The sequence below is a fragment of the Triturus cristatus genome, chromosome 6 (assembly GCF_964204655.1).
Source record: "Triturus cristatus chromosome 6, aTriCri1.1, whole genome shotgun sequence".
Lineage (NCBI taxonomy): Eukaryota > Metazoa > Chordata > Amphibia > Caudata > Salamandridae > Triturus > Triturus cristatus.
Window position 1 is genome coordinate 291,812,191 of NC_140589.1, and position 25,619 is coordinate 291,837,809.

Below are 25,619 nucleotides of genomic sequence, written 5' to 3' on the forward strand. Positions count from 1 at the left end.
ACTTACATGCTACTATTATAGCATATGTGTTCCTCTTCCACCTCAACCATGTAGACATCAGCACCCCATGACAGATGGACTGGATAACACCCAGTACCCTCTAACACAGTTCTACTCTGTAGATGTCTTGATAGTGTATTGGTTCCAGGAAACTATCAATCCATTTTCCTCCTCTCCTCCATCCTTAGCACTTTCCTACTGCCTTCCAACAGTTTACTGTACTGCATATGTGTTGTCTTTCTATTTTTATCCTATAAAGGCATTTCTCAGTTCCTGTCCAGTACCCAGATCCAATCTGCCCCATCCTGCTCCAGGGGCAGATTTACAGGCCCCTTGCGCATATTTTATGCCGCCGTTGCGTCACTTTTGCGACGCAGTGGTGGCACAAAACCAGCGCCATGCTGCGGGGTATTTGCAACGTGACGCATCTGGGAGATGCATCACGTTGTAAAGCCCTGCGCCAGAAGTAGGTGTTCCTGCGCAGGGGGGTGGCGGTCCGTCGCAGGAACGCCTTTTTAAAGTGGCTGAGTGAAATCTACAAGATTTCACTCAGTCACTTTTGAGCCCATGCTGCATCAAAATCCTGCGCCTGCCTGAAGCAGGCGTAAGGATTGATGCAGCATTGTAAAGATAGGGCACCCCAGAGCCTTGCTGGAGCTGCGTCGCGCTTGCGACGCAATTCCAGCAATGCGCCGCCTTTACGGCACAGATGCGTCACGAATCTGTCCGTTTTTTGCCCCATGGTGCTCCGCATTGTAAATGCGGTGCATGCATGGTGGCGGAGCCGTGACGCACAATAACTGGCGCATCCCTGCTGATATGCAGGGATGCGCCAGTTATTGTAAATCTGCCCCCCAGTCTTTAGCTTCTGCCCTGTCCTTCTCCTCCCAGGTTTCCCGTGCACATGCTAAACCCCTCCTCCCGAATTCACTTATCCCTGCAGAGAGCAGACTCTCCCTCTTAATAAGCTTGTGCTGTTCTCTGTCGGGTTTCTAACATGTTTGTGATAATGCGGAATCTACCCTGTGTATAGCTACAAGCAGTGCTTTAAGTGGGAAAAAAAGCTGGGGGTGCTCTAAAAGGGGCGTGGTTAATGTCTTGAAGGGGCGTGGCCTATCCGAGTAGGGGCGTGGTCTAAATCAAAATAACTAGCACTGTGTGCTTAAGAAAATCATGAGTACCGGCACTTCTCCGTGTTCTCCCATTGAGTACCGGGACAACTGGTGCATAAGTGACTGTCACTCTTTGTGCTCTGCAAATAGGCAAAGGATCAGATGTGCATGTTTTCTGAACACTTTTACATGAGTCACTGATGGTCACCGTGAGCAGCTCGCATTGCACTCAACTCCTACTACAGAGCTCTCAATAGTGGCCTGCCATAAAGACCCAACTACAACATGAATTCACACCCAGACATATGGAGGCAACTCAGTTCACTGTGCTCTATACAAGAGCTGCATGACAAAAACTACAGAAACACAGCATCAGCAAAAACAAACACTTACGAAAAGAGAGATGAACTAATATATGTGAAATGTAATCAGAGACTGCAATATTGATATGGATTACCTTTGGGTTTTTACAGTTATTGTGGAATAAGCAAGGCGTGTGGTTGCCTGTAAATGTAAGGACACGAATATGGGGTCCGGTAGGGAACGGCTTCAAGTCAGTTTTTTATTACTAATGGGTATGAGACCGAGAGGACCCGTCCAACTTAAAGGCCTGAGTCCAAGTACTTCCACTCGTTATCGAGGAATGGAAGGCAATGTCCGTCTGAGGGTGCACAGACAGTGATAGAGATGTTGCATTGTATTGATCGGAGTTAGGTGCTCCTGGGCGTTTTTTCTTAGCCAACTGTGCAGACTTCAGGCTTGGAGTGACTGGCCTGTCAGTCTGATGCATGAGTGGGCCGCACAGAGCTCCTACGTGCATCATTTGGAAGGTAAGGTCGTGTTTGCCGAGGGATATGCCTTTTCTTGTCTACCGCAAGCCCCAGCAATACAGAATGCTAGTATTCGGTGCTGCCACTCTAAGGGCAGAGGCGCCCAGTGTCGTCGGATCGTCTGGAAACAAACAATGTGTGATGCAACAAGGGCGATTACGGGTCAGAGGCGCAACTAGAGCCAAATTTCGGGGGGGGGGGGGGGGGGGGCTGAGCAAAAGTTTCGGGGGGGGGGGCTGAACTTTAAGCAATAGGCAGAGTGGAGCTGCAGGGGCTCTTAGAAGGGGTGAAACAACAGCGAGGCCTCATTAACATGCAAATGGTCTTTTAAAGACCTGTGAAGTGCTCGGGTGCGGCTGCTTTTTTGCCCGGGAAGGTGTCTCATCCCGGGCTGCCACACACGACGGGGGGGGGGCTGAAGCCCTGTGAGTCCAATGGGTGTTGCGCGCCTGTTACGGGTTGCATATTAACTTCGGTCTCTGGCGGCACACGATGTAAGGTCTTATGCGCTTACAGAGTCTGAGCACCGGCAGTTTTTTTTTGGGCCCTCAAAACGGGTCCGAAAAAAATAAATAAAGAACGGACTACCTTTAGTAGCCACGAAAATAGAGCCCGATAGAGACCCGTTTCGAGGGCCCCAAAAAAAAACTGCCGGTGCTCAGACCCGGACAGACCCGGCCCACTTAAAGCCCTGGCTACAAGGGACTTTGTCCATGCCGCTCTAACAGCACTTTAAAAAACACAACAATCATGAATTTTGACCCCAGTTTCTGGCCCAGTGGCGGTGATGCTCGCTAGATTTTATTGCACATGTCCCTTTTATGCGTCCATTCGTCTTGGGTCGGTTTACGATTGCTCCTCGCGTATCTCAAACGATTCAGGCCAGTAGAGTACAGCCGCAACGGACTTGGTCAAGCGGGCCGCAGAGTCACTTTATTATATCAAAGGTTAAAATTGCACCTTAGTTACGGGGGAGCTGCAGAGTCGCTTTGTAATGCACGATGCACTTTACCAACAACATTCAGCTTACTGCCCATTGGTCCGCTACAGAAGCCTCGAGCACACAGGTCATTTTGCTGCCCAGAGAAGACTTCTTTGGCCCCAGAACCCCTGCAATCCTCTCAGGTAAGGGTTCAGTTCGGTCCCTACTTCAATTCATTCGATCCTCCAAGTGCATGAAGGGCACTTCTGAGCAGAATATGGCATCTGTTGGGGCTCCAGAAGATGTCTTAATTCTTTCCACCTCCCCGGACATTGCGGGTCATCCCTACTGACTCTCATGTGACTTCAGCACAGTGTCCAGCCCCCCATCCAGGGCTCGAACTGTCCCCTTACCTCTTTGTTGCACGGCATTGCACCCTGCACTTTAGTGGCTCATGCTTATGACTGAGTGCATTGAGTTGCAGTGCGATTGCCTGGTTGACCACGGTTGTTAGATTATGCTAAATGTTGGAATTGAACATGCTATATTAGGCCATCCTGCAGCTTTTATTATTTTTAAGAAGAATGTTGTTTTTATATTGTGATGATTTTAAATAACTTGAAACAATAAAAATGTATCTATTTATCCTGTGAGGTTGGGTCATCTGATCACATTTGCACTGCAAAGTCGTTCTCTTTCACACGCAAGGGAAAAAAATCAAAGCGCCCCAGAAATGCTATAACCCGCATAACTGATGTATGACGCCCAATGAGGGTACTGATTGCCCGCCACTGTGAGAAATTATACCTATTAATTAACTGCCCCACAATTATGGACCTGGGTATAGTCTGAAAGTTAGCCAGGTAGGGTGGTTTAATTAAATGGATAGGTTTATAGGCCAGGTGCCGTTCATAAATTTAATCTTAGCTTGCAGTGGAAACCAGTAACTTTAGTACTAGGAAAATCTGGCGTATATTTTTTTGCATTTAATATTAATCTTGCTGTAGAATACAAAATCACCTTCTTCAGTGGTATAAGAGAGGAACATGGAATTCCAGATTGAATAGCATTTCTACGGGCAAGCGGTGATGGACAGTAAAAGCATATGAGAGAAATACTTCTGAGGTATCTAAAAATATCCAAGGTACTTGGTCCACGAAATATCCCTTTTTTGCGTTTAATTAATGTTTTTGATTGCCACATATATTTGTCCTGGGATGTTGAGTTTGCTATCAGTTGCATGTAGAGAGGTTTGTTTCTGGATGCATGTGGTGGAAATGTGAAGCTGTGATTTTACTTCAACAGTGATAAATGATCAATTCAAAACTCAACGATTCTAAAGTGAAAAACCAACATATTCAAAATTAAGATAAACACATTTTGAGAAATGGGAAAAATATGGAAAAAGGAAATCAAGGAACCATAAACAAAAGAGTGAATAAAGAAGAAGGAAGGGAATAGAAAGTAGTTGTACATAGAAAATGAAATAGAAAAAAGTAAACGCCAACTAAGAAAGATAAGAAAAATGGGCTAAAGCTAAACAAAGTAAAAAATAAAAAAGTAATTGGAAGAAACAGAAAAACGTGGGTGCAGGGGGCCAAGTTGCATAAAGAAAAAGAAAAGAGGAAAAATAGACAAACAGAAGAAAAAGGTGGAAGGAAGTGGACATACTGGGGAAACAATTTAAAGCTACAAAAAAGAAGTAAAGACGAAAAGAAGTGAAAAATTGTGACGTAAAAAAAGTTTAAGTTATACAGCTGATACAGTTTAGGAGTAAGAACTTTAATTTTCTAAGTAGTGCATTAAAACTTCAAAAAAATATAAGAGGAAATAAGAAGACAGACAAAAGGATATTAATATTATATTATTATTATTATTAGTATATAGATTATGGATACTAAAAATAATAACTATGCCTATGGTACCATTATGATTTTGCCTTTTTGCAAAGTTTACCTGAAAAGCATGTATTACCTCAGTGACATAACAATCTATGAATCGAAAATGAATGTTTGTGGTTGTGCTTCGTATCTGTATTGAACTAGTGGTCAATAAAAGGCCTGGATTACATATTTGGGTGATTTTATTGCACAAAATCCTGTGGTATAAAAACCCATGGGGGCATATCAGCAAGGGCCTGCGATAATTATCGCTCAGCGCTTTTAGCGCAAGGATAATTATCGCAGGCTAACGCTGGATTCTATCGCGGAGATAGCATGCTATCAGCAACGCTTATCTCCCAAGTGATAGGAATCCATGCGTTAGCTGGAAAACAGTGTGATTATTGCTGGAAATCCAGTGATTATCTCACTGCGACCAGCGATACCTTGCTGATAGGGCAGGGTGGTCTTAGCCATGTAATCCACCTCCCATTGGACTACATGGCTAAATCAGATTACAAGCAGGCGTAAGGAAAGTAGCGATAACTGTGGTTAGCGCTACTTTTCTTATCGCTCTGCCTGTTTGCGTGCAGCTTGATAATTGGAGAAATGTCGGTTAGCGACATTTCTCCAGTTATTTGGCACGGAACGCCCACTTTGCATCTTATTAGAGATGCAAAGCTGGGTGTTGTTGTAAGGGGCGCTAAATCAGCAAAACACGCGACAGCGTGTCTTTGCTGATAAGGCGATGAAATTATCGCCGCTTTTTGCCCGAAAACGGACGCAAAAGCGATGATAATTTCAGAGCGCCGCCTTTCTGATATTCCCCCATATTTCTGTGAGAAACATGAATTTCTTCGTCATAATCACAGTCCCAAAACCACTCTGCAAAGCTTTACCTTTGTCACAGCTACTAGGCTTATGTGGCATGGTGGGCCAGAGGCCGAAGATACCTGTAAAATATGCTACGATATTGCCACCTCGTTGTTCTGGTGGCGTCAACAAGTGGTTTGCCAATGTCACCAGAGTCCCGAGATTTCAATATTGAACCATATTCCACAGTTACCCCTTATCTGTTTGTTATATTACATTTGTATTTGCAGTAATTAGCAGGAAAACTAAATTTTCTTCAATGTGTAGCTGGCAAAGGGTGCTGATTGGAATTAGAGTGATTAGGTTTTGTTTACCTTTCCTTAATAACTTGTTGATAAAATAATGGGCACTGGTGAGGATAACTGGGTTTATGCAAATCCGTGGATGCATCATTTGCCACATAATTATGGATTCCCCACATTTGCCACATAATTTCTAAGTATCACAAAACATATTGTTTCTAGCTGAAGTGGATAAAAATAGCAGTTAACGTGGGGCATAATTTGCCACATAATTTAGAAAATTGGCCACATGATTTGGCCCCAGTGCTTAATTTGTGCCGGTGCTTTCTTGTTGCTGAACTGTTGAGGAGCCATACAAATCAGATGCATTCCCCTGAATGTAAATCTGGGAATCTGCCAGAGTCCAAGGGTAGATGGGTGGGAACAGCCACACTCCACTTATTGCACACATCCCTGCTGCAAAGTAATGCAAGTTAGCGTTTCCGTTCACTTGCTTTACTCTAGATGTATTAATCCATGCAGGTTCACGCAACATGGACTTCCAAAAGGATATTTAGAGTTAGTGTCACCCTTGCATCCTCTTGCATGTTGCAAGGGAGAGGCAAAACCATTGAAACATTATGCCCAGTATTTGCTCCTTATGCACACAAATGTTACATACACATGAAAATATACTTCATTTGGATGTACTTTGAGTAGCGGATTTAGGTAATGTGTCATGCCCCAGTTCCATGCAAGGACACATGGTGAAATATACTCGACATATATATATTAGTCTACCCACAAAAAAATAACTTGTGCAGCATGGCTAATGATATGCATTGACATTCTAGCCTTGGTGTCACTCTGTCTTGCCTTGTGTGTCACAAGGCATTCAAACATCGCTACTATGTTTTGCAAAAGATATTTTATTTTATTAATTACCTTACATGACCACAAGTTAATAGTAAATGGATACATAGCTACATGATCTCCAACCTCAAACCCCAGTAGGTCAAGCACATCCGTCTCACGAGTCTCCATGTACACCTATTGATGTTTCAGTTGATCGGCGGACCTCTCTTCCTGTGACACTTTCAACATGTGCATCAGCACATGCTCCCATCTGTTATTTCACTCCTTGCCAGGGAACCCTTGACTCACCCTCCCTCCAGCGCCAATCATACGTGGGAGGTAGTGTGTTATCAGCCAGATAAGAGGACCTACCTCCCCTCATTGACATTGCAGCCTCTCCCCTTCCCAGATATGGCCCTATATGGCACAAGCCCTATTCCTAAAAATCTAACTACGAACAAACCCCTTAAGCCCCTACTTATAACTAACAAAAAATGCCCTTAAATAGACAGACACCCAACAATACTCAGACACAAAGATGTATAAACAACACCACTTAAGCACAACAATAAGGTAGACTATATCAAAAGCACAGTAGGACACAGACTCAACAAGATGCACTGTGAAATCACTTCAACACTCTTTCTATTCTCCTCTCAACACATCCACCAGCCACTAGTCACAAAAAGACATTGAAAGAAACATTTACACTTCCTGGTATGCAGCCACAACAATTGCATCATTTCCTGGGTGTGAATGGCAGGTTGTCATATTTTGCGTCCATTTTTCAGATGCATTTCTACGCAAATAAACATTGTGTGACACACTATTCCCCCCCTATGAACGTAAGGGTCCACACTAAACCTATGTTCCTATGCAGTGACTCATATAGAGCAACACAAAGGGCCAAGCAAGTCATATGTTTTTTACGCAGTGAGCCATATAGCGCAATGCAAAGGGCCATGCAGTGGTTCATATAGTGAAGTGCAAAGGGCCAAGCAGTTGCCCATATAGAGCAATTCATAGGGCCACACAGTGTCCCATATAGTGCAAGGTAAAGGGCAACACAGTGGCCCATATAGAGCAACGGAAAGGGCCACGCAGTAGCCCATAAAGAAGAACTTAAAGGCAACGTAGTGGCCCATAAACAGCAATGCAAAGGGCCACGCAATTCATATGTAAATGGTGTTCTATTAACCATCATTAAAAAAATACAAATTATGTGATGGTGGCTTACAGCAATATAGTACAGCAGTAACACAACAAATCACTACATATTTGTGAACAAGTACATACTGCAGATATACATGTAACCCAGCACAGTAATTCACAATAAGACCTATATAAAGAAATCATGCGACACAACACAGCAAACCACCTTGCTGACCTGCGCTGTGTGAAAGGGAAAGGGCACTATTTACCATTATAGGGCCCATTCCTGTCCTTTCATAGTGCTGGTGCATTTTTGGCTGACTAGCGCCAACGCAGGCTTTCTTGCGTCATTGTGCAGGAGTGCCTGCATTGTAGGCAGGATTGTTTTTGTGCAGGAAGGGATGTCTTCCTGCACACGAAAAATTCTGAGAGCCATGTTCCTTTTTCTCTATGTGTGCTGCAGAATGCAGCAAATGGAGAAGGAGGAAAAAATGAGTGGAAATGAAAAGATTTCTCATTGTTACGCCTCACCTGGGGAGGATTTGCATTTTGATGCATTCCCAGGTCAACCACAAATGGTAAATCTTGGAAAGCGCCAAAATCCATGGGTGAATACGTGGTAACACCCACGCAACACCAAGGTAATGCCTCCCTGCCGCAGAGTAAAGAAAGGCAGCGAATTGCGCTGCCTTGAGTTACTCTAGATTTATCAAGCCATGCAGTTCCATGCAAGGTGGCCCTGCGTGGCTTGATAAATCTCACTTAGGTTTTGCTTTTCCCTTGCTCCCCTTCGCATGGAGCAAGAGTGATGCAAAACCTTGATCAATTTGGCATTTAATATGGGAAGATTGTTATGACTGACTTAGATACCTTCATCCACTAGATATCTAACTCCATTTTGCTCACAAATCAATCTTGACCTTTTGTTGTGATTTGTGGCCATTCTGGTGATGATGTACCTATATCGTGGTATATGTAAGTTCCATAAGATGAGATGGTGAACAAAAAATGAAATATGTATAACTTTGTACACATACATGTTTGTCTTTTTACAGTTTCAAGGATTAGTGCCTTATTCGAATCTTGCAGCTGCAGTGGCACTTTTTGTTTTATCTTTAAAGGTAATGAGTGCTCCATCAATATTATTAACATTGTACTATACATTACACTCATGCATTACTGTGAGCTCTATAACATGATATCCTTCAACATGTATATGTACGGATGGATCCAATTACATCTATATTACTGACTGGGTGATACACTTTCTCAACTAGCATTTTGATAATTATCAGTACCTTACACAGCTGATTGTTGCATATCGCAATCTGAGTGTCATTCCCAGCCAGCTGAAGGGACCGGTATGTCACACATCCGCAACATCATGGAGGTACACTGGCGTGACACCAGGGAGATCAGCCAGGTAGTGGGGACCCTCACAGAGATCAAAAACCAGCAGGCCGAGCAACACGCCAGTCAACAACAACACCAAAGACGGATGGAGGCAAGACTGGCTGAGCTCCTGGTGGTGCAAAGGGACATAAGCCATTCACTCCATCAGATCGGCGACAACATGGGCAACCCTCCCTGTGACACCAGGCGCAGACCAGCACCAGCCACATGGAGGGAGGAGGAGGAGGATTCGTCCGACGGAGCGTCCCAAACATCGTCAAGCCTTGCATCTGAGGGTCCCCGGAGGAAGGTTGGTCGTCCATGGAAAAGACCGTGAGAGGCAGCGGGCCATCCACATCTCCCAGGTCACCTGGCCAGGCACCTGGCCTTCATGTGCGACAGCATCACCCCATGGACTGACATCATCTGCCACATGGACTTGCTGGTCACAGTCTGACCAATGATGCCAAACACTGTGGGCTGGACTCTGATGACTTCAAATGCCAAGGATCCCATCTCCGCCTGTGATCTTTGGATTCTATGGTCCCTGCATTTCCCCATTTTCTGTGCACAAATCACGCCCCAGAGCTCAAAATTAAAAATTTAATAATTGAAATTTCATGTTGCAGTCATTTAGCATGAGTCCACAACCTACGTGTGGGGATATTGTTAAAGTATGCCTGAGTGTGGAACTAACTCCAGCCATCCATACACTTGGATCTGAGTCCGGTCGAAGACACACATGGCTCACAATGTATCACAAAATACAGACATGGAGCCTAACACTCACCCGTGATGGCCTCAAGCTGCTGAGGGGGGGCTTGCTATATTGCTCTGACAGACCAATTTGGTAGAGTTACATGAAGGTGTAGAGGTCATGGGTCATGTTGATGTGCCCGGGGAGGGAGTACCAGGTCTGTTTTGCGAGGTGGGAGAACTATCTCCTGCGTGCAGAGGTTATGTGGGTGTGATGAATGGTGGCCAGGGCAAGGTGGGCTGCATGGAGTAGGGCCAATGGGGTGTTGGATGACACACGTCCAAGGTCGGTTTGAGTCTGGGGTAATGGACTGCCTCCTGAGTGTGGTTGAGGAGTCTGAAGGTGATCCTGCAGCACACAGTGAGCCATTGTACCTCTCTCAGGTGGACGGTGATATGGCTGGGGCGGGGGATGTTGCAGATGAGGTGTGCGGATGCACCCTGGATGTGGATAAGTTCTCCTGCATGTTTGCTGTTGTCCTCTGTAGAGGCCGGTGCTGTATTTGAGCCGGCTGGTGTCCTGGACCAGGGGGACGGTCTGTCTTGCCTTGGAGTGGATCTATCTGGAGGTCATCAGCAGCATGTGGAGGGTGTTGCAGCATGGGGTACAGATGTTGGTGAGTTGCATGTTAATTGTGAGCGATGAGTCCATGATGAACAACAGCTTGCCTGCGTGGCCACTGGGTGCTGGTGCGGTGCACAGACCAGTGGGATGCAAGGAGTTGACCCAGCCATAAGGGGACAATCCTCAGATGATGACCTCTGTCCCGTCCAAGTCCTGCCTCAGATGGCTGATGTTCAGCCATTCATCAACGGATCTCATGCCTTCTTGAAGTTTGCATCTGGAAATGGCTGACTCTTTGGTGAGTTTGAGGAGCAGCTGGGTGTCAATGGCATACCAGATGATGATGAGGTTGTGTGTGCATGTGATGGTGGAGAGGGGGGTCATGGAGACATTGAAGATCGTCACGCTGAGAGAAGAGCCCTGTGGCATGGGCCAGATGACCCCAGTGTACTACATGTTGCAGGGTGGAGGCAGACTCCCTGAGCCTTGCTGGTGAACTACTTCCTGATTAAATCCTGGGCCCTCCTCTGGATACCAGTGTTGGAGATGTGTGAGCTGACAGTGTGGTAGCACATGGTGTAGAATGGCATTGAGAGGTCAAGGGTGGTGGCCTCACCATTGTTGAGCTGGGCAAAGTAGTCGTTGTTGTTGGCAATGATGACGGTTGCAGTGGTGTGATTACTGTGTAAAGCGGTCTGGTGCCAGTTGGCTGGAGCTGGTTGCATGTAGGAAATTGGTCATTTGCTAGTTGAGTGTCTTCCTGGTGACATTTGCTGGGTAGGGAAGTAGGCTGCTGTACCAGGAGATCCTGCGGTACTGCCGTCCGTTGTTTAAGAAGGGCCTGGGGCTCTGCATGCCTCCTGCAGCCATGGAATGTGGCTAACTCAAAGGAGACATTCATGACGCGCAGGACGTGGGCTTCAAGGATGGCGAATGATGTGGTTGAGATGTTGTGTGGGAAGGGGCCTGATGGAGAGCCAGAGTGGATGGTGCACATGATCCCGGTTGTGTACTTGCTGCTGACGGGAGTCCATGACCTGAGGGGGGTTTGTCCAGCGGATAATAGTCCTGTCTGCCTTTGTGTGCCAAGGCTGTTGTCCATGGCCATGAGCTTGCAGTGGTACAAAGTAGCAAGGGATGGGATCTGCCTTGCAAGGGTGGGGTGTCTTGGATGGAGATCTGCTGTCAGTTCACTCACAATGCTGATGAGCTCCTTGATGTCGTGTGTTTGGGTGTCTCGGCACTATCTGAAGGATCTCCACTTGCCCTTGCTGATGATATGGTGATGGCTGTGTGTGGTGTTTTCCAGGGCTGTAAGGAAAATTATGTCTCTTTGTGTTGCAAGGTTTGCACAAGAGTCCGACTAGGTCTGTAGGAGTCCAGTAGGTCTGCCTTGTCCCAGGTACCTTAACTGTTGTTGTGCTTCACAGGAAAGTCGGTCAATGTGGCAAGATTGACGGATCAGTTGCTGATCCAGTGTGTGAGTTTGCAGGGTGTGGCGGTGGTGTTGTTTTGAGTGTCCCACACAGCTTGTCTGTGGCGACTTACATCAGGCATCTTTGAGGGATCGGTAGCGGGGTGAGTGGCACTGTGTTGCTTGTTGGAGACGTGGATTCAAATGTTGATGGACCAATGATGGATGGTGGTGTGTGTCCCCTCCAGCAAGAAGTTACTGGCCCCCAGCCACATGTAGCCTGTGGAGGTGAGGGCCTGTGTGCAGATGTACGTGTTGATGGCTTAGCGGAATTGTGGATGCAGGCCTGCAGATCTGTAGATGAGTGTTACTCCGAGGGTTGCTAGGGAGTTGCTGTGAACCCGGACGTTTGACTCTGAGGGTGTACTTGTCAATAATTACCAATTCAGCCCCCGGGAGTGGTGTTGGCGTCCCTGCGGGTGATCTTGGATCCGTCTGAGATGGCAATGAAGACGTCATGTGCTGAGGATGCTTTTGTCCAGGTTACTGTCATGAAGGTGATGTGTGGGGCTGTAGTGTTGAGGAGGTAACAGAGTCCAATAGCGTGCTGGTGGATGGAGCGGGTGTGGAGTAGGAGGCACATAACCTGGTTGGAATGACAGGGTCTGGGAGGCTGGGCAGCGCTGTGTAGGCAGTTGGAGTAGCACACTCAGCATGCAAAGGTGGTGTGTGTGTGCTGAGGGGTTGCCTGATGGCAGGAGCATGATTGTCATGAGAACATTGCTTGGAGAGTGGCTGCAGCATGAGCCTGTTGTGTGATGTGGGTCATGCAAAAACTAGAGGGTCGTGCACTGTGCATGTTGCAGGCGCAGACGGTCCGGCCTTTGGCACGGCGCTGGGGCTATAGTAGCACAGAAAAGCTGCTGGCTGCATTACAAATGGGTGGAGGAGGAAGGGCTGAGCATTTCTGAGTTGTGGGGGTTGCAGAATCAGGGCACTCGGAGTGGCGGGGCCGCAGGTGAGGCAGCAGCAGGCGGAAGGGGTAAGAAATCATGCAAAAATCAACACACAAAGACAAGGAGGTCAGCAAGGCACAGTGCAACAGGTGTATGTCAAGGAAGGAATGTCAGCTCACTCATAGGTCATTCCCAGAAAGTGTATGATCAATCACCATAAATGACAGCCACTGTGTCAGGCAACAAAATGCGGAGATGCGCAAAGGAGACACACCATCAGCAGGCATTCACGTCCCGTTGTGGTCAGCAACCTGCACAAATACATACACAACCAGGCACGACATGCACAATAGAGATCATTAGCCATGAAGCACTGCATGCATGTTGCCAAAGTACACATACACTCTTATGCTCAATCTTTGTCAATTCTGCCATAGATGACGCATGCAAACTGGTAAGAGATCTGCAGTGACCGAGATGAGGCACTTTGGATTGTGCTGAACACCGTTATTCCACATACACACACACAGGGATATGCCTCCATATTAACAGACTCACAGGTCAGTTGACAGAACATGTGGGACATACGCTGGACCCCCCCTTCACAACACGGATGATGTCAATCCCAATGAACTGGCACACAAGGTAAGGGGATGAGCAAAACACATCCTGCTGCACAAGGAGAGGCTGCAATTCCTCATAAAGCATGTTGTTGTGATGTCCCCCACTATGTCCACCCGTAGCATCTGCAATGTTTCAGAGCCAAGGTACACACACATTGAAGCCTTCATCAGACGCCATATTCCACTACAGATGACTGTCAAGAAGGCTGACTATCATGTCATGGGAGTGATTCTACATGTCATATGCTCCATGGTGAGAAGACATGTATGCATGGTACCACAACATGCACAGAAGCAGTCACCACACATTCAGAACCTGTATCACCACAAAAAAGCCTTGCTGCAATACTTACCCAAACTGACATTTCCACATGTCCGTGCATGGAAGGCTGATTCAGCACACGTTGCAATCCACACGAGGAATAGCAGGAGGACAACGATGACACGATCAGACAACAGGTGCCAAATACCTGGGAATGACAGACACACGAGAAGTCACCAAAAAAAGATTCTCAACGCACACATGGAAGTGTACAAAACAGCAACAATGTTGGACACATGTAAATTGCCAATCAAGTCTCTCTGCAAAATTGTGTTGCATGACATCATCACTCGAGTGACACATCAGAACACATATCCAAGTCACTTTGCATTCAGTCAGCTGGACACACACATTGCAACACATGCCACTCAACGCAACAAGATTGCACACTCATTGCCAGTGACTCACCATTATGAGAAGAAGTTGCGTATGAGCTGACTCTGGATATCATCCCCCTCCTCCTCATCATCACTAGCCTCGTGACCAAGCCCTTGATCCTCCACGGGTGGATGCTCCTGCTCATCTGGATCCAGGATGAGTGGCACTGCCTTCTCAACTGCCATGTTGTGCAGCATGCAGCACACAATGAAGATTTTGCAGACCTTCTCTGGGGCATAAGGGAGGGACCCGCCTGTCTTGTCCAGGCACCGGAATCGGCTCTTCAGGAGTCCAAACGTCCTCTCAATCACTCGCCTGGTCTGGCCGTGTGCATCATTGTACCGGTGATCTGCAGCTGTTCTTGGGTTGCGGAGAGGTGTCAGCAGCCATGGCATGTTGGGATAGCCAGAGTCCCCTACTTGGAAACATCATGTAAATAAGTGGGTCACGACTCGAGATGCCGTAAGAGACAAAGATACCGCAACACATAGGACAAAAAGACTATACCCACCAACAAGACATGCTGGTTCGTTGTGCAGCCGCAGCATCATTTGTGGCACCCTGCTACGCCTCATGATGTAGGCATCATGTGCAGATCCTGGAAAACGTGCACAGACATGTGAAATCAGCATGTTAGCAAGACACACCACAAGGGCATTTATTGAGTGGTAATGTTTGCGGTTGCGATAGGCTTGTTCCTGTGCCTGTGGCGGCACAAAAGCCACATGTGTACCATCAATGGACCCAATTACATGGGGCATCCCACCCAGGTCATAGAAATCCCCCTTGACATCCCTCAACCCCTCTGGAGTCGGAAATTTGATGAATTCATCAAGGTGCTCCAACATGGCTGCTAAAACATCATGCAGGACACAGCTGAACATAGTCTGGGACATCCCACCCACATCAGCTATTGTCAATTGAAACGTACCTGTTGTAAAAAAATGTAATGCTGCCAGCGCAGTAGGATACCTGTATTGCAGTTGGAGGTGTGGTGCTAGCCTCTTTGTCAGGTCCTCAATCAACTGTTGAGTGAATCTGTAACGGCGGATGCAGGCACGTTCCCTCATGGCACCCAAGTCTGGCATTAGTCTTGGGACAGGTGGTGCCCTGCAAAACATAGTTTTGAAGAATGAAGCTTGAGAGTCGCCAAACATCAATGTCAATGAACATAGCACATGCTACACTGCTAATACACATCAGGTAACTATGGAGTCGGGTGTGTGCAATACATCCAGGACACAGATGGCAGCTTGCTGGCACTCCTACAAAATGCATCATACACCTGTTGATTGTCAAGTCAACATGACATGCCCTGAAAAGATTTGGGGGCCAGTCTGAGTGAAGAGTCACAGATATCACCGGAGTGACACACAACCACATAGCTGCATTTGAAGGATGTCATCTCATCCAGACAGCTGACTGCAAGGCACACGCACAGGTCACATGGAATGTCAAATGTACATGTCAAACACAGTGCGATGAAGGGGTACACGTGACAACACAAAGACACAGCCATTGAGACAAAAAACACATGTATGACTGAAAATATATGATGTCCCATGCACACAGACCCTACAGGCTTGGGAATCCACATGTGGCATTGTGTGCGTAGATGTGTTACATGCCCATCTCCACACAGACCCCTGTTGGATGCACCAACAGCAGATGCCGTTGACGGGACACTGACATGAAGCTCATGTGAACACATGACACACAACCGACATAGTCCCAAAGGGGCATGCTGATCGTGACAGGTCAGTTCATAAAGTGTCCCTGTCCCTGGCATCAGGAGACAGGTGCGGATGTTCATGACTGTGCCACCCACTGCTGCTATGCATGACACAGTTGGCCTACAGACACACATGTGGCACGTGTCAAGGTGATGTGTGCCACATCGTGCCCCATCACACATGACATGTGTCCACAGGTCAGATAACATCAATTGTGCAACGAGATGGAAGGACCTGTGCAAGATCACTGGCTAACACATCTAGGGCCTGCACATGAAAGTATGCAATGACAAGTACTTGATGGACATCCATGTGCGACTTGTAGCCCTCCATTACTGGCATGTGTACGGCTGTATCACCATTGTAAGCGTGTGAAATGCGTACCCGTACGTGTAGGCACTGGTAGTACACGTACGTGTACAACTAGTGTGTACACATACGTGTACAGGTACGTGTAGGAACTGGTAGTACACGTACGTGTATGCACTGGTAATACACGTACGTGTACTACCAGTGCCTACATGTACATGTACTACCATGGCGTACACGTACTTGTACATGTGCGTGTATGCACTAGTTGTACTCGTACATGTAGGCATTACACGTATGTGTACTACCAGTGCGTACATGTACGTGTACTACCAGTGCCTACACGTACTTGTACACGTACATGTACGTACTAGTTGTACTCGTACGTGTACTACCAGTGCCTACCCGTACGTGTACCACCAGTGCCTACACGTACGAGTACAACTAGTGCATACACATACGTGTACAAGTACGTGTATGCCGTGGTAGTACACGTACGTGTAGGCACTGGTAGTACACGTACGTGTACGCCCCAGTTGTACACGTATGTGTACTACCAGTGCCTACACGTACCTGTACACGTACGTGTACGCACTAGTTGGACACGTACATGTACTACCAGTGCCTACACGTACGTGTACAGGTACGTGTAGGCACTGGTAGTAAACGTACGTGTACAACTAGTGCCTACACGTACCTGTACACGTACGTGTATGCACCAGTTGTCCATGTACGTGTACTACCAGTGCCTACACGTACCTGTACACGTACGTGTACGCACCAGTTGTCCACGTACGTGTACTACCAGTGCCTACACGTACCTGTACACGTACATGTGTGCACTAGTTGTGCAAGTACGTGTACTACCAGTGCCTACACGTACGTGTTCTACCAGTGCCTACACGTACCTGTATATGTACGTGTACGCACTAGTTGTACACGTACATGTACTACCAGTGCCTACACGTACGTGTACTACCAGTGCCTACACGTACCTGTACAGGTGCGTGTAGGCACTGGTAGTACACGTACGTGTACAACTAGTGCCTACACATACCTGTACACGTACGTGTACGCACCAGTTGTACACGTACGTGTACTACCAGTGCCTACACGTACGTGTACTACCAGTGCCTACACACACCTGTACAAGTACGTGTAGGCACTGGTAGTACACGTACGTGTACAACTCGTGCGTACACGTACGTGTACAGGTACGTGTACGCACTAGTTGTACTTGTACGTGTACTACCAGTGCCTACATGTACGAGTACAACTATTGCGTACATGTACGTGTACAAGTATGTGTACGCCATGGTAGTACACATATGTGTAGGCACTGGTAGTACACGTACGTGTGCCTACACGTACCTGTACACGTACGTGTACGCACTAGTTGTACACGTACGTGTACTACTAGTGCCTACACGTACCTGTACACGTACGTGTAGGCACTGGTAGTACACATACGTGTACTACCAGTGCCTACACGTATGTGTCAAACGCACTGTGCAACTGGTGCCGTAGGGGTACGTGTGAAACGCACCGTACCTGTGTGTGGCTTTCAAATTTACATAGGGGACACATAAGGGACAGGTATTAGGCCCTAAATGCATGCAGGTTGCCATGGATACCGAGTTTTCTCTTCATATTTTTCCAGCAGGTGTCCTGGAAAAGTCAGTTGGCCACAAAATACAATGTTGCAAAGTGGTTGTTGACTTGACATGATGCTCTAAATTTGAACGATGCAAATGCTGTCACTGGTGTATGTTTAAAGGGATTGGAGTAAACGTAAGATGCAAATGATTCAGACCAATCACTATGTACTCCTCAAAATGAATGCCCCTCAGCAAAACAGATATAAGGCAGCCAGAAGCCATGAGAGGGCACTTGCCTGCACAACTTTCCTGTCGACAGCATTGCTGCTGTCTCTGCTTCCCTGGACCATGTCTTGTGCTGTGGAGAGGGCCCAGCCATTCACCCTGGAGGAGAATCAGGCCCTGCTGGACGTCCTCCTCCCACAGTACACCAGCCTGTATGGGAGACCAGGGGAGCAGGTGAGTTATGAGTCCACTACCTTTGCCTATGCACCTGTTGTGTGACTGTCAATATTGTGTCCAGGTGGGACTGACATGCAATGTTGTTCAGAGTTTGTCCCGGGGGGGCATGCTTATGTCACTGATGCAGTGCATCATGTAGTTCCTGTGTGCACTCCTCACTTGCATGGTGCTTACAGTGACTTTCACTGCATAGTGCATGAGACATTCAGCCTGGCTAATCCTTGGGGGCTTTTATTCATGGTGTCCTGAGGTGATTCAGTGGTCCCCCGGTGTGACAGGTGACTGTACCCACAGATGTGTATGAGTTGGGTGGACCTGTGGTGAGAGTGTCCAAATGACGTGTACGACCTCATGGACATTGACGTGTGTGAATGTTCCTTGTCATGTGGGGGAGTGTCTATGTGAAGTGTTGCACCACAGCTGCATGTTGAAGGCTACTGATATAACCATCTGATGTGACAAGTGAGCAGTGCTTTGTGTCTGACTTGCAGAGCTGGCACGACACCTGTGACTCCCCCTGGCAAATGGCACATGTGCAGAGTGAGGGTTGTATCCGCTGTAGTCAATGACAGGCCAGTGATCAGTGGCTGGGTGTGTCTGTCTAGTCTGCTGAGGGTGCGTCAGTGGAGTGGGACATGTGACTGCATGGCACGTGCTGCACATCAGCCTGCTGTTGCATGTGCTGCACAGTGTGTGGCATGCTCATTGAGGGTTTTCCACCCCTCATGCCACCTGTAGACTTTCAATGCCATGTACTGCATTGGTGCTTGCACACAGGCCACTTGCATGTTGTGAATGAGGCTATTCCTGTCAGCATCCTATGCCCTGTTCAACTTTTCAAAGATGTTCTGATGTGTGTTTCTGGGACATGGAGCAGGTGTATTGATGTTGTGTCACTTTGTCATCCTGACAGGTAACTGCCTAAGACAAGGGGGTCATCTGGACCAACGTCGTCAGGGCCGTGAGGACTGCGGGGGGGCGTGATCGGCAGCTGGCCCAGGTCCGCAAGAGGTGGCAGGAAATCCGGTGCTGGACCCTGCAGATAGCCCGGGTCCAGCTCAAGCTCTCTCCACCTCGCCGCCACGGCGGGCGCCGACACCTGACCCACCACATGAAACGTGTCCTGGCGGTGGTCTTCCCTAACCTCGATAGGCAGTTAGAGTAGAGACTGCAGCAAGGAGGGGGTGGGTACATGGCTTTTTGTTGTGTTATGTCTCGCCAGCTTTAGGAAGTGCTATTTTGCGTGAATACACTCCCAGAGTTCATATGTGCAGTGCATTTTCTCTTTCCAAATGTCACCTGGGGATCTTTTTCATCCCTTCCTCTCCTTTACATGTGTCCCCTGGTGTGTGTGTAATCACATTTGCACATGGTCATCTAGGGTGCCAGTACATCTAAGTGCACATTGCTTTCTGCATCATGTGGGAGGGTGGTCTGTGACTTGTGTTGGTACCTTGCCTGTGCCATGACCTGTTCACTATGTAGGGGGTCCATAGTTGTTGTCACTGATGCTGATTCTCAACATAGGAGTGTGAGCTTTCAACTGGACACCCTTGCAGCATGCATGTGCAATGTTGTGGCCTCCGAAATGATGTGCATGAGTGTGAGATATGCATAGTGCCATGACGGTTGTACATGGTAGAGTCAGCTCAGTCCCGGACCATGGAGCAGTGTGCCCACTACAGTCCCCTGAGACACCCTGGCGTCCTAATCATGTGTGTCATCCAACACTGTGCACATTCTCTGTGTGTGCTGCATAGGTCTGCCTCTGTGGCATTGTTCCCTGGCCTAGTTTTATTTGGTTAATATGTGCTACATGTGTCCACTGGACAGGGATACAACATTTTGCTTTTGCATACTCACACTGGGCAGTGCCTGTGTGACTATTCACAACAATCTGTTGATGGTTGTTTGTCACAAATATGTGTTGTCAGCCCCACGAGGTGATGTGGTGTCAATGAAGCAATTTTGCAAGCACAGTTGTTGTAACCCTGAATAAGAGGTGTCACTTCTTGATCTGTATAAATCACATAGACTCAGGTATTGGGGGAGGGGGGTGCGGGAGAGGCATACATGTTCAACTCTGATTTTTCAGTGGCAGGTCTGACTTGTGTGTGAGAATTGCCTGGACTAAAATACACTGGGCAGTGCCCCTGTGATGCTGGCCAGTGCTTAATGTAAGTGCTTTGCAGCCTGTGTCTTTTTTACCAACAAGAATCTTGCTCATACATTTTTGGCACGTGTGTGTTTCAGATGCAACGCAGTTTGGACTGTGTGTGCTGACATCTGTGTGTACATTCAGGCTTGCCATGAGGGTGTCCCCACAGTACAGCTGGCCTTTTTTACCACCCAATTGCAGGCCCATTAGCTTATGCATTGTCCTGGGTGTGGACTTGGGTGCCACTCCAGATGACAGGCAGTAGGTCATGTGTGTAGCCAACTGTGTAATCAGCTGACGGATGGCCTGGTGACAACTGACATGATTCAAGTTGTCACTCTTCATGATTTGTACCTTGGCACTCACAGCACTTATCAACAGTTGTTCATGTTTCACATGTGGAAATCTGTTGATTTGTGTTAAGAACACTAATGTGCCTGCATGCAATATGTCGCACAAGGCAGTGAACACAAAAGTACATTGACACTGTCATGGAATGAGCTGGCACATTTTCAATGAAGCCACTGTTATAAATAAATGTTGTCGCAGATTCTCCATATACATGTGCCCACGGTGGTCTTGATTTTGTGAGACTCATTAGTGTCAAGTTGTCCAGACCTCCGTAGGCCCATGTATATGTACTTTCTGCAACACCATCTATTTCTAACAGAGGCTCCTCTGAAAAGGTGCCAGCTTCTTCAATGACAGTGTCAATGTACTTTTGTGTGCACTGCCTTGTGCAACATCTTGCATGCAGGCACATCAGTGTTCTTTTTGCAAAATGGCCAATTGGCACATCCCAAACATGTAGATTGGTTGAAGTTGTGTGAGTCCCAAGGTACCAACATTTGTTCGTTTTGTGTTCCAAGGGACTTACAGGTCTCTGAGTGTGGTGACACCTTGAGTATTGAGGTGTGTTAGTTAACCTTGAGTGCACCACTCCTGTTTCTTTCAGGGTAAACAAGAGGTGTCATGACTTCATTGTATTGCTGTGCTCACCGGTTCACAGACACTAGCTTCTCAGTGTATTGCTCATTCAAGTTGTGGCCTTTTGTGTATTGAGTTTCCTGGTGTCAAAGTGGCATGGTGGGTCTACCAACTGGGCAGTACAGGGCTTACATATGTGCGGAGTAATCCAGCTGTTACTCATGATGCATAGCCTGATATGCACTGTGACCTATTGTTCTTGTGCTCATGTGTCAGATGTATACAGGTGACTGATGCTTTCTGGTTTCTTCTCCTTGCCCACAGCATCATCATCCACACGCGAGGGAGACACTGGCATGGACCTTGAGGAGGGACCCAGCGACAGTGCCACCAGTGCTGTGGAGTCAGCAGGAGACAGTGGCACGGAGGGCGAGGGGAGTCAGTCGGAGTACCTGCCCGGAGGCGAGAGCATGTAGGACACCGACGGGTCCCAGGCTGACATCCTTGAGGAGGCGGAGGATGCAACAACATCTGGCAGCATCCCACCATCTGTACCCGCCTCCTCCATTGCCATTTCCGTCCTCCCAGTTGCTCCCGTCCCTTCTGTCCGTGCACGGTCCCACCGTGTCTCCTTCAGACCAGGCACCGCAGCCCCTGCCCCTATCACCCCTGCTGCCCTCAGTGAAGAGTCTGTGGACACACTGCACCAGTTGCAGGTTGGTCAGGCATCGATGCTGCATGTCCTCTATGAACACACTAGACTGCTCACACAGTTGGTGTCGTTCGTGGAGGGCATGTCATCAACGATGAATGAGCAACGCAGGTTTCTGCAGTCCATGGACTCTTCACTGATGGAAGCAGTGTCTCTCCTGCGGCGCTCCGTCCCCCCCTACCCCAGACCCATCCACACTGCCCTCTCCCATGCCTGTCCAAAGCACACACAGACAGTCACAGGCACACAGCACAACAGACACATCCAGCACACCCTCAACTAAGGCACAGCGCACACCTCCTGGCACGCACACTCAGGGGGATGTAGTCACACCCACAGAGTCTGGGGGCAAACGGCAGACATGCAGCAACAGTCAGAGTCCGCAGTCCTCATGACCCACTTCCTCCAAATCCACTCCCCTTAGCTCCCCTGCCAAGACATCACCCAAAGTGACCTACATGGCTAGTCAGTCCCTCAGCCCCACTGTGACACCACCCCGCAAGCGGTTGAGGAAGTCTCCGGCCAGGGGAGTTGAGTCCCCCCCATGTTCACCACCTCCCCCGAGAGCGCTGCACCCCATCCCTCGGACACCCCCCCCCCTCCGTTGGCCCTGGTGTTCGTTCTGGTGCAGGGGTTCCTCTGGCCACCCTGGCAGCAGTGTGCAGCGAGCTGCTCACCACCACTTTTGGCGCTGCACCACCCCCTGTGGTGGATACGTCCAGCCCTGCACCCACCACACCTACCCAACCCACTCCTGTCCCTGCAGTGCCTGGTACTCCCACTGATGATGCCCCCCCCCCCGGTCGACAACCCTTGAGGTGACTTTGTGCAGGCAAGGAAGGGGTGGACACAGTCGCATACGTCCACCCTTGGACTCGAACTATGGACTGGCCATTGGCCTTTGTAAATAGTGTTTTATAACAATTTTGTTTTTTGTGTGCTGAATAAAGCCTTTTCTTTTAGTTTCCACACTATTGCATTTCAGGTACTTGATGTTGGTGATGAGGCCCATGAAGTTGGTGTACTGGTAATGCGTTAGGGTTCTGAGAAATGTTTTAGTATGATGGTCATGAGGTGGACCATGGTATTTGTGTGCCATCTCAATGTCTGTGAAAATATTAATTGGTAGTGTGTGTTCCTTTGTATTGTGAGACATTGTCCCAGGAAGTGTTCCTTCCTCTGTGGCACCTGACATGTTCCCTGCAAACAGTTGCACAATTGTTGTGCTAACCTGTGTCAACATATCCTTTGTTGGTGACGGATCCCTTCAACAATGGCCATGCATGCTCACCGATGTCTCCTGCTGACTCGTCTGTGCCATCCTTGCCAGTCACTGTACTTGTGTTTTGTGTATGTAGGAATGGCATCAGGGACCAATTGCCCCTTTTCAGCACTATGCATGTGTGTAATCACGGCCTAACACACAAATGGCACGTGTAATGCAGGGTATTTGGGCACCTGACTCACAATTGTGGGCAATGTATCTAGTCGCAGTGAACCCTATTCCTTACATGAGAGACAACATCTGGGTGGCTGGACCAGCACCTGGACATTCCTATCACTCCTGTGATGTGCGTGACAGTGTGTGTTCCCCTTGGCTAACTTATTTTAGTATGCATTTCCATGACTATACAGTCTGTTGGCATTACATCCGGGTGTGTATTGTGGGGCATCTGCCATGGGTGGGTATACATGTGTTGTATGTCCTCACACCCACATGTGGTGTGTCATGCAGTGTGTGAATGACATCCATCCTCCTGGGAGTGGGGCACTGCTGGGAGTCCTCTGCACCCACCCCTCATATGTCTGGGCACTGCTGGGAGTCCTCTGCACCCACCCCTCATATGTCTGGGCACTGCTGGGAGTGATATGCACCCACCCCTCATATGTCTGTCCACTGCTGGGAGGCCTCTGCACCCACCCCTCATATGTCTGGGCACTGCTGGGAGTCCTCTGCACCCATCCCTCATATGTCTGGGCACTGCTGGGAGTCCTCTGCACCCACCCCTCATATGTCTGGGCACTGCTGGGAGGCCTCTGCACCCACCCATGCACCCCCTTGGAGCTGTACACTGCTGGCAAGGACCTACACACACAACAATTTGTAGGTAACAGGCAGAGCAAGTCCTCTATGCCCACATTCCAGGCGTGTGGACGCCTAGTATCCAAATTTTCCTGCTGCCGTAACGGGGTACGTGTGGTACAGATCGTATCCACGCATGTATGCGTGGGTACTGTCCGTACCTGATTAATCATGGGGCCGTAGGGGTACGCACCATACCCACGCATTCATGGGTGGGTACGGTCCGTACCTGAGTACTCATGGGGCCAAAGGGGTATGCACCGTGCCCACATATTCATGCGTGGGTACAGTCCGTACCACTGTTGGTATGGTGCCATAGGGGTACGTATGGTACGCACCGTACCCATGCATTCATGCGTGGGTACGGTCCGTACCTGAGTACTCATGGTGCCGTAGAGGTACGCACCGTACCCACGTATTCATGCATGGGTACGGTCCGTACCACTGTTGGCATGGTGCCGTATGGGTACGTATGGTACGCACCGTACCCACGCATTCATGCGTGGGTATGGTCCGTACCTAAGTACTCATGGGGCCGTAGGGGTATGCACCGTACCCACGTATTCATGCGTGGGTACGGTCTGTACCACTGTTGGCATGGTGCCGTAGGGGTACGTATGGTACGCACCGTACCCACGCATTCATGCATGGGTATGGTCAGTACCTGAGTACTCATGGGGCTGTAGAGGTACGCACCGTACCCACGTATTCATGCGTGGGTACGGTCCGTACCACTGTTGACATGGTGCCGTAGGGGTACGTATGGTATGCACCGTATCCACGCATTTATGCGTGGGTACGGTCGACACCTGGGTACTCATGGGGCCGTAGGGGTACGCACCGTACCCACGTATTAACGCGTGAGTACGGTCCGTGCCACTGTTGTCATGGCGCCGTAGGGGTACGTGTGGTACGCACCGTACCCATGCATTCATGCGTAGGTACAGTCCGTACCACTGTTGTCATGGCACTGTAGGGGTACGTGGGGTACGCACCATACCCACGCATGTTGTTCTCACCTTCTGCGGCGTGTGCGTCGGGTGCGGTGCACCAGGTCATAGGCCAAGAGGACCGGGATGACACGTACGATGGGGTTCATGGCTGTACGTCGCGTACCGGGGCTCCGTGGCGTTGCCGTTCGCGTCGGACTCTGCTTTTCCGGCAGTGTTTGGCTCCCGTAAACAAAGAGCCGTACGGAGTGACGTCGGTACGAATTGTACTTGCTGGGCTGGAAAACGCTGGTGAAATACGTACGGACGTCGCGTACAAGCATTTCCGGATCGGAATCGTGGGTATTTTTTTGCTGTACGGTCTTTTGTACGATTCGTACAGAAAAAGGCTTCCTGTACGAATCGTACTTCCTAGGTTGTGAAATGAGTTTACCTG

General features: G+C 48.5%; 1 protein-coding gene across 1 annotated transcript in view; it reads left to right on the forward strand.

Moving 5' to 3' along the window:
- The first annotated feature begins 2,943 nt into the window (after positions 1 to 2,943).
- The window catches only part of LOC146816774 (uncharacterized), a 32,013-nt gene continuing 9,337 nt past the window's right edge, over positions 2,944 to 25,619 (forward strand). Inside the window, exon 1 of the mRNA XM_085609564.1 lies at positions 2,944 to 3,067. Coding sequence (XP_085465690.1) covers positions 2,944 to 3,067 — 124 coding nt within the window. The remainder of the gene's footprint in view (positions 3,068 to 25,619) is intronic.